Source organism: Chiloscyllium plagiosum, chromosome 9 (genome assembly GCF_004010195.1).
Source record: "Chiloscyllium plagiosum isolate BGI_BamShark_2017 chromosome 9, ASM401019v2, whole genome shotgun sequence".
NCBI lineage: Eukaryota > Metazoa > Chordata > Chondrichthyes > Orectolobiformes > Hemiscylliidae > Chiloscyllium > Chiloscyllium plagiosum.
This window is the reverse complement of record NC_057718.1, coordinates 25,125,184-25,135,914: the sequence shown is the minus strand read 5'-3', so window position 1 is coordinate 25,135,914 and position 10,731 is coordinate 25,125,184. Positions and strand designations below refer to the sequence as shown.

Here is a 10,731-nt window from a genome sequence, read left to right as displayed (position 1 = left end):
TGAGGACAAGGTTGGGGGTGTGGTGAGGGTGGACGGTGTTGGGGCCGGGCAGAGGTGCGGGATGAGCGTGGATCAGGTTGGGGGCTGGCGGAGGGGCAGGGGTGGGAGCAGCCGAGGTTGGGGGCGGGCAGGGGGTGGGGTCTCGCATGCAATGTGTTACTGCCTAGCCTCTTGAATGGGGAGCAGACTTCACAGAAAACTCCGAGCCCCAGAGGAAATCAATTAACTGAATAATCAATTATACGAATGAAATAGTGCCCGCCCATGTTGTTCGGATAATCAAGGTTCCTCTGTATATTAGAGTAAAACAGGACTTTGATCAGATGGGCCATGGGCTAGGAGAGGCAGTTTAATTTATGAGATTTGTGAGATGTTACATTTTGCTAAAGCAAACCAGTGCAGGATGTATACATTTAATGGTAGGGCCCTGATGAGTGTTGCTGAACAAAGATCTAGGGTGCAGGGTTGCAGGTAGACAGGGTGGTGAAGCTGGTATTTGGCACATTTGCCTTTGTTGGTCAGTGCACTGAGTATAGATGTTGGGACATCATGTTGCAGCTGTACAGGACATTTGTAAGGCCACTTTTGGAATACTGTGTTCAACTCTGGTGTCCCTGCTATAGGAATGATATTGTTAAACTTGAAAGGGTTCAGAAAAGTTTTCCAAGAATTTTACCGGGATTGGTGGGTTTGAGCGATCGCAAAAGGCTGATTGGATTGGGGCTTTTTTCCCTGGAGTATCGGAGGCTGAGGAGTGACTTTATAGAGGTTTATAAAATCATGAGGAGGATGGATACGTGAATAGCCAAGGTCTTTTCCTCAAGCATAGGTTTAAGGTGAGAGGGGAAACATTTAATAGGAGACCTAAGGGGCAACTTTTTCACGCAGGGGTGGTCCGACTATGAAACAAGCTGCCAGAGGAAGTGGTGGAGGTTGGTAGAATTACCACATTTAAAAGCTTCGGTATATAAAAAGGAAGGGTTTACAGAGATATGGGCCAAATGCTGGCAAATGGGACGAGATCAGTTTATGATATCTGGTCAGCGCAGACGAGTTGGACCCAAGGGTCTGTTTCCGTGCTGTATAATTCTGACTGTAATAGAAGCAGCATGAATGGTTGAAGTCAGGCTCCAAAAGAACCAGAGTTTGAGTTTAGCTTTCAGTGGTTTCTCCCTGCTACAGCAAAACACTTGAGTTCTCTCTGCCGAATTTCCTCTTGATGTTCTTTTCTCCTGGACTGGAGAAACATTGCATGTGAGATAATCTATTTTACTGAATTTGCATTTGCCAAGGGCAAGTCTATGGGGTGTTATTGGAACAGTTGCTGTTTAGTAGTTACATACTCTATTATTCTGTTAGGTTTTCCAATGGAGTTAAACTTAGACTAAATCTGCTTTCTTTTATTTGCATTTTAATTGTAGAGTAAGAATAAAATGTGTTTTGCTGAAAGCGGATTAGCGTGATAGTCAAATTACATCCAGAACACAACACCTTGCACTTGCTTTTAAATAAAAGAAAGGTCCAGGCAATCTCCTTGATACATTTGAAAGGGGTTGGTCTTGTCTATATCAAACTGGGGACTCTTGTCAGAATCAAAATCACCAACTCCAGGTTGGGTTTAGGATTATTGGACTCAAAAGAAGGCGAGTGGTGAGTGTTCGTGTTTTTTTTTTATTTCTGGTGTTGCATTTGTTTGGTTTAAACAGGGTGTGCCTTGTGTAATAATGGCTCTGTCAGTCACTAATAGTTTCCTGAAGGTGGAAGGTGTTACTTCAAGTATTTTACAGAAAGTGAGCAAGGAAAAACTTTCAGAATTGGCAAACAAGCTGAAGTTTGAGTCGCTTGTGTCTGGGATGAAAGGTGAGATAATTGCGGCAACAGCTCTACATTTACAATTGCCAGGAATGCAAACAGAATCATTGGAAATTCCTAAAATTCAATTGCAAATGAAGCAGCTTGAATTAGAGGCAACGGGAAAGGAAAAAGAGAGAAGAAATTGAAACAGTTTGATTTACAATTAAAAGCAGAGTAAAAAGAAAAAGAAAGGAAGGCTCTAGCAGAAGTGAAGGAGAAAATGAGAGGTTTTGAACTTCAGAAATTGGTAATGAAAGAGGAAACTTGTCTAAAATGGCAAAGGTAGGAGGAATGATGGGAACAGTGATGAAGAGCAAACGCATCACAGCCAAAGCATGATGGGGATCTGTTTAAATATGTCAAAGCATTACCAAAGTTTTATGAGAAGGACATAGAAGCCTTTTTCATTTTATTTGAGAAAGTGGCTAAAAAAAATGAAATGGCCAGTGACTATATGGGTATTGTTGATTTAAACAAAATTGGTAGGTAGAGCAAGTGAGGGATTTGCATCACTATCAGAACAGGTAACTAGGGAGTATGATAAGGTGAAAAAAGCCATCTCAAGTGCATATGAGCTAGTGCCAGAAGCTACAGGTAACATTTTAGGAATCATAGGAGGGAACATAGTCAAACATACACAGAGTTTGAAAGGATCAAACAAAGTAACATTGACAGTTCATAAGAACATTGAAAAAAAATCTGACATGTAGCTCTCAGAGAGAACTGTTATTTTGAATGAGTTCAAAAATTCACTGCCTGAAATAGTGAGAACTCATGTGGAAGAGCAGAGAGTTGCAAGAATAGCAAGAGAAATGGCTGACGATTATGAGTTAGTTCATAAATCAAAGGTTGGCTTCGAACATCAACTACAATCTGTGAGGGATAGAAATTGGGGAAAAGAGAATCCCATAGGTTGCAAAGGAACAGGAGATCTCATTGAAGATATGACAGGGTAAAAAGGAAACCCATGGCCGGGGTTGGTGGGGGGAGGGGTGAGAGGAGTTAAAAAGACCTCAGCTGTTTTCACTGTAATAAATTAGGACACATGAAGTCACAGTTTTGATGGTTTAAGAAAAGTATTAGGAAAACAGATGTGGTAAAACAAAATAATCCAGTGGGGCTTAATAAAGTGGTAAAGGAGATCCAATGGAAGTTAAAGAGCTGCAAAAAAGAATGTGCAGTCTGGTCACGGATTGGTTAATAAGAGAGTACCAGATTTCTTTAAAGAATTAACCAGTGTTGGTAAGATTTACTCGTGTGTACCATGAGAAACAGATAAAGAAATTAAAATTCTAAGAGATATAGGAGCAAGTTAATTTTGGTGGTGAGAGATAAGGAGATATGTACTTTGGAAGAAAAATTGCCAGAGAAGGTGACAAGATGTGTAATTCATGGTGGGAGGAGTAGTGTTCCATTGTATAACGTGAGATTGGAGAGTCTGGTGAAAAGTGTCAAAGTTGGGGTAGGAGTAATAGAGAAATTCTCTGTTCTGGAGATACAGTTTATCCTCGGGAACGATGTGGCTGGATCACAGGTGGGAGTGATGCCCACTGTGATTGAAAGGTCAGTGGAAAATCAGGCAATGGAGATGTTACCGTAAGTAGGGTATTTCCCTGACTGTGTAGTAACAAGATGAAAATGCCACAGGTTGGAACAGGAAGAGAAATCAAAGAATACAGATAAGGATGTTGAAGTTCTCTATCAGAAACTGTTTTTGATCAAATGGTTGAGAAAAATCAAGAATGGGTGTCGGAAAAAGTGGATATTTTTAGCTCGGAGAAATTAGTTGAGTTACAACAAAATGATGGAAAAATACAGCAGTTGTATTAAAAAGCATATGCAGAATAAGCTGAGAGTATCCCAGAATATAACTATCTTAGAAACTGAAGTCTTGATGAGGAAATAGAGACCATTATATGTTCAGGCAAATGAAAATTGGACAGAAGTTCATCAAGTTATTATTACCAGTAGTTTATAGAAAGGAGGTGTTGTGGATTGCAAATGAGGTACCAGCAGGAGGTCTTTTAAGAGTAAGGAAATCTCAAGCCAAAATACAAAAATATTTTATTGGCCTGGACTGCATAGAAATGTGGTTGAATTTTCCCAGACATGTCATACATGTCAGGTAATAGGAAAACCTCAGGCAATGATAAAACCAGCACCATTAATAACTGTCCTAGCTTCAGAGGAACCTTTCACAAGAGTCTTAACTGATTGCTCAGTACCCCTTGCTAAAACAAAAAAAGTGGGAATTAATATTTGTTGACCATAATGGATGTCTCTACTAGATTTCCAAAGGCCATTCCATTATTCAACATCACAGGTAAACGTATTGTGGAAGACTTACTCATAGATAAGGACGACCCACAGAAATATAATCAGACCAAGGGTCAAAATTATTGAAGGAAGTTATGGATGGCTTAGGAATAAAACAATTTAGATCAACAGCATTTCATCCCCAGAATTGCAAGGAGAATCAGGATGGTGGTCTCAAATTTTAAAGACTATAAAGAGGGCTTATGGTTGTGACTGTTCAGAGGATTGGGATAAAGGAATTCCATTTGAGGCAGCCTGATTGCTCAGCATCAAGGACCTGGGTTCAATTCCACTATTGGGCGACTGTGTATGTGGAGTTTACACATTCTCCCCGTGACTACATGGGTTTCCTCCCACAGTCCAAAGATGTGCAGGTTAGGTGGAGTGGCCTGCTAAATTGCCCATAGTATCCTGGGATGTGCAGGCTGGCTGGCTTAGCTAAAGGAAATGCAAGGTTACAGGGTTGTCCTTCAGAGGGTTGTGTGAACTCGATGGGCCAAATGGCCTGCTTCTGTCTTGTAAGGATTCTTTAATTCTATCTGTACTTTTTGCAATTAGAGATGTAACTGATTAATCAACTATATCCAGTACATTTGAATAAGATGCCAGACATGAGTTGAGAGGACCACTATAATTAATCAAGGAAAAATTAGTAAGTCAGAGTTCAGAGACCACACATTTGAACTACATGTCAACTTTTATGGAAAGTTTAAACAGAGAGGGTGAGTTGGCTATACAGCATTTAAAAATAGCATGTGGTGGAATAGGGAGCAGACATGAAATCTAAAATTCATTGTTTTGCTACAGGAGATAATATGTTAGTATTACTACCAACTGTAGGTGTACCTTTAAAAGCAAGCTTTAGTGGGCCTAATCAAATCTAAAGAAAATTGAATAAGGTGAATTGTTTCATAAGAACACCAGGTAGAAGGAAAACTCAGTGCAATTTGGATATGCTGAAAAGGTAATTTGATAGGGAAGGAAAGCAAAAGGAGAATGTTGTACTTGTTACAACTTGGAGACAAGAACCAAATCCAGATAAATTTGAACTTGATATTCCTCAAACTAAATTGGATAATGAGGAAGTTCTCAAAATTGGGATAAATTATTTCCTTCCAAAGTAAAATCAATACGACCTGAAAGAGTTATTCCAATCACACTGAGAATATGTGAGAATAAATTGGGAACTACTAACACGATCATGCCTGATGCAGAGATAGGACATGCTCTTCCAATTAAGCAATACCCTTATGGACCTAACCCACAAAAAATGGCACAGGTTCAAAAAAAAGATTGAAAACATGCTTAGACAATTAATCAAACTAAGTTACAGCAAATGGAGCTCATGCATAGTAATGCTGCCAAAACCAGATGGAACGCAACACCTATGTATTGATTACAACAAAGTCAATGCAGTTACGAAATATGATTCATATTCTAATAGATGTCTGTAAGACTGTATTGAGAAGCTTGGACAAGCAACCTCAAAGGATACTGGCAAGTACCTTCATCTGAGACAGCGAAGTAAATTTTGGCTTTCTTGACACCAAATGGACATTACCAGTTTAAAGTTATGCCATCTGTTATGAACATGCACCAGCTACATTTTAAAGACTAACCAATAAACTAATTGCAGGATTATCATATATCATGTACTTTGATGAGCTGATGACTTTTCATCAGAAATGGAAGAAACATTTGCAGCATCTACTGGAATTGTTCAATCAACTTCAGAAGGTGGGCTTGATGATAAATCTGGCTAAGAGTGAGTTCACAAAAGCCAAAGTCACGTTCTTAGGCCACATAATTGGACAGAAAGCCTCCTGGGATGTGAAAACAGAGCTTACTGGGGTGTTTCCCATATGATCGATGAAGAGATGGGACTCACTGGTTGTTTTCGGAAATTTGTACATAATTTTAGCAGCATGATTGGTCCACTGATTGATTTGTTAAAAAATACAGAAATTTCCAGTGAATGGAGGAATGTCACAAGGCAGTTGATAGTCTGAAACTGTGTTAACCATTGCCCCAGTGTTAAGCATTCTGAATTATGTAAAGCCATTCTAGGTGGCTATTAATGACAGTGATGTTGGTGCCGGTGCTGTCCTCTTGCAAGATGATGAATGAGAAGATAGAAAGACCTATTGGATACTTTTCCAGAAGGTGAATATTTATCAACAGAAAAATTACACAATTGAGAATTTTAATGAAGAGAAGTTAAGACAGAAATGCCTGAGTAGTCTGTTCCAAGTCAATTAAATAAAGAGCGTGTGAGGCCTTGGGAATGTTTTAAAAAAAAGTTAGAACAACAGAGCAGCAGAATTTGCCACATCCATTTTCGCAATGCCTTAACATTTCCTGATCTAGCAGCAGAAGGAGAACATTTCAGGTTGCGAAACAGCAGCCAGAATAATGCACGTTCACAAACGTCTATACTAACTATTCCATACTAACTTGGCAGCATGTCCTTCTTGAACCAAAGGGAAGCAGCATATATTGCTCTTTGTGCTATCCATTTGGGTGCAGGGACAGACACCAATCAAAGTAACAACTGGATTCTGGGAGACACTAATGTCCCAAAGATCAAACTCATACATTACTTCAGGCTCTCTGAAACCAAAATACGACAAGATTGACATTTAAGAATACAATTCAATAGTCATACAGGAACATGGCTTTCTCAGCCATGCAGTTTGTTTTTCAAAGTTGTTAATGCTTACCAAATTGGGCAAAGCAATCATCATGAAGGTGTTTCTAGGCCATATGTGAAGAAAATTAGGCTCCATTGCAAACTGGAAGAAAACATTTTTATGAAAAGCATCCAATATGAAAAGCAATTAGAAAGAAACTTTAAACGTAAATATTTCTTTTTAAACCAATTCTTACATCACTATTTTTAGGGGGTATTGTAAGCTCCATGTAACCATGAGGGATGTACACGTGGCTGTAATCAAACCTGACTTGTCGCATAAACTGCTTTCTTGTAGTTGAAAAGGCTCCATCACATCCAACAACAAGGTCAGGAGATACTTCACATTTCGAGCCATCCGGCCTGTTATAAAAACAAAACCAAATCCTTAGTTTACAACAAATATGGCAGATGCTAGGTGTCAAGAATGAATTGGAATTAATTGAGTAATGTGTTCAACAATGTCAACTACAAAATGTCTTCTAAGGAAGCTTGAGAAGCTAGGAGTAACAGATTACAGTGGGGCGTGCCTGGTGCCATAAGGTTCTCTGTTAGAAGAAGCCTGTACCTCTTTTTTCAGATTATTCTACACTCTTAAATACAGGCTAAGCATTCCAAACTATGATCAAATCACATGGTGCTTGTAGAGAAATCCAAAACTTAAGAAGCATCTTATAAAGAAGGGATTAAAATGACTTTTAACACAGAACACAAAAAAAAAATGCAAGGAGAACATTTGACCCATCGAGCCTGCTCTGCCATTCAATACAATCAGGACTTCAAGTTCACTTTCCCACCTGTCTCTCAAAGCCCTTGATTCCATGTGCATTCAAAAACCTATATTAACCTTGAAAGTTATCAATAATGGAGAATCCATAACGCTCTGAGGCAAAGAATTCCAGAGATGCATAACCCTCTGGGTGAAGAAATTTCTCCTCATTTCAAAATGATGGGCCCCTTCTCCTGAGACCATGCCCTCATATTTTATGTTCTCTTGCCATTGGGAACAATCTTTCAGTGTCCGCCCTGCCAAGCCCCTTCAGAATCTTTCAGTATATTTTAATGTGACCACCCCTCATTCTTCCATATTCTAGGTAGTCTTTCAAGATTCCATAGATTTTAGAACACAGAATCAGACAGTATAGAAGAGACCCTTTGGCACATCAAATCTGCACTGACAAAAACCACTCTAAATCTATACTAGTCTCACTTTCCAGCACATGGACCATAGCCTTGAAAGTTATGACATTCAAAGAGCTCATTTAAGTACTTTTTAAAAGGGTGCAATGCTTCCGCCCTCATCTACATTCCCAGGCAATTCTTATCGATTGAAAAGTAGCTAATGCATCCCCACTATTAATAAAAGAGGTAGGGAGAAGACAAGGAATTATAGACTGGGTAGCTTGACATCGGTACAGGGGAATTTGCTCACATCCATTTTAAAGGATTTAATAACTTAGCACTTGGAAAACAACGAATGGATTGGCCTGAGTCTGTGTGAATTTAAGAAAGGAACATCATGCTTAACAAATCTACTGGAACTTTTCAAGGATGTTGCTAGTAAAGTTATAAAAGGACCCAGTGGATGTGATTTACTGAGATTTTTAGAAAGCTTTTGATAAGGTCCCACATAAGAAATTAACATATAAAATTAAGCACATGGTATTGGGGGTAGTGTACTGAAATGGATAGAGAACTCTTTGGCAGACAGGAAACAAAGAATAGGAACAGATGGGTGCTTTTCCAAATGGCAGCCAATGACTAGTGGTGTACCACAGGAATCGGTGCTTGGACCCCAGCTATTCACAGTACAATATATACTAATTATTTAGATGAGAGAATTAAATGCAATATCTCCAAGTTTGCAGACAATACAAAGCGGGCTGGGATGGTGAACAGTGAAGATGATGCAGAGAAGCTTCAGTGTGATTTGGACAAGTTGAGTGGGTGACCAAATGCAAGGCAGATGAAGTATAATGTGGATAAATGTGAGGTTACCCACTTTTGTAGCAAAAACAGGAAGATAGATTATTATCTCAATGGTGATTGACTGCAAATGTGGGAAGTGCAAAATGACCTGGGTGTACTTGTACACCACACGTGGAAAGTAAGCCATAAGGTGAAGCAGGCAAATAAACAGGCTAATGGTATGTTGGTTTTCATTAGCTAGAGGATTAGAGTACAGGAATAGGAATATTTTGCTGCAGTTGTGCAGGGTCTTTGTGAGATTACACTTAGAGGACTGTGTGCAGTTTTGGTCTCCTCATCTGAAGGTTTCTAGCTATGGAGGGAGTGCAACAAAGGTTTACCAGACTGACTCCTGGGATGACAGCAGAGATGTATGAAGACAGACTTGCTCAGTTAGGACGATATTCACTAGCGTTTAGAAGAATGGGGGGGATCTCAGAGATCTACAGGATGAAACAGGTTAAATAGAATCAGGAGGCCCAGATCCAGGATGACAGTCTAAGAATAGGGGGAAAATCCTCACTCACAGAGTAGTGAACCTGTGGAATTCTCTGCCATAGAAAGAGGTTAAGACTAAAATACTGAATGTTTTCAAGAAGGAAATATAGTTCTTAGGGCTAAAGCGATCAAAGGGTAAGGGATGAATTGGATGATCAACCATGATCAGATTGAATGGGGTAGCAGGCTCATACGAAACAAATGGCTAATTCCTGCTCTTATTTTCTATGTTTCTAAACTCTAGACAATATAAACCCAAATTACTCAACCTCTGATTATAACACAACCTTTTCATCCCAGGGCAACTTCACTGTCCTGTTCTCAATGCAAGAACATCCTGTTTATATGGTGGAGACTAGAACTGCACATAATATCATAGATGTGCTCTCACTAAAGTCCTGTACAACTGTAGCAAGTCGTATTTATTCCTGCACTCTGAATCTCCTAGTTGTAACAGCTAACATGCCATTTGCCCTCTGAATTGCTCACTCTATCTGCATGCTAACACACTGTACATATACCATATATTAGCATATTCAAGTCTGTTTGAACATTAAAAATCTTTTAATTTGCAGGAAGCACAATGAAAGAATTTAAAATGTTGTCTTTAAAAACAGAGTAGGAATATCCAACTTCGCTTCATATGCTTACCGAATACACTACATATCCAAATGATCAACTGGAACACACCAGTAAGAACAGTGCTGAAGTAGTTAGCTACTTAACAGATTTAAAAATGCACTGAAGCATATGAAATGTGAGGGTGACTGGAAATGAGATATGAAAAACAGCAACGTTAATAATCATAGCAAACAATGTAAGGCGCACTGTAAAGTACATTCTACAGGCAGGTGTGATCATTGAAAGCACAGAATGTCATCACAAGTTTTAGTTACTAAAATACATAACATCTCATAAGATAAATGGCAGTATGATTAAAATTTAGTTATCATACACAGATGCTTCAAACTTAGAAATGTTTATAATATGTGATTTGGAGATGCTGGTGTTGGACTGGGGTGCACAAAGTTAAAAATCACACAACACCAGGTTATAGTCCAACAGGTTTAATTGGAAGCACACTAGTTTTCGGAGCGCTGCTCCTTCATCAGGTGGTTGTGGAGGCTACAAAGGGTACGGCAACGAATGAATGGGCACCGCACAACAATCAACAGATAGGAGTGTCCCCTCCCAGTTGGGGAACATTTCAGCAGTCCAGGACATTCGACCTTGGACCTTGGGGTGACCATCCTCCAAGGCGGATTTTGGGACAGGCAGCAGCAAAAGGTGGCCGAGCAGAAGCTGATAGCTAAGTTCCATACACATAGGGAGGGCCTCAACCAGGACCTTGGGTTCATGCCACACTACAGGTGACTATACACACTTCTAACACACTTCACACACAC

The 10,731-nt window shown here is 39.5% G+C and overlaps 1 protein-coding gene across 1 annotated transcript in view; it reads right to left on the bottom strand.

Moving 5' to 3' along the window:
* The window catches only part of LOC122552704 (kynurenine 3-monooxygenase-like), a 76,361-nt gene that overhangs the window by 39,532 nt on the left and 26,098 nt on the right, over positions 1–10,731 (bottom strand). Inside the window, exons 7-8 of the mRNA XM_043695590.1 lie at positions 7,057–7,222; positions 6,891–6,962 (exon numbers count right to left, since the gene is read on the bottom strand). Coding sequence (XP_043551525.1) covers positions 6,891–6,962; positions 7,057–7,222 — 238 coding nt within the window. The remainder of the gene's footprint in view (positions 1–6,890; positions 6,963–7,056; positions 7,223–10,731) is intronic.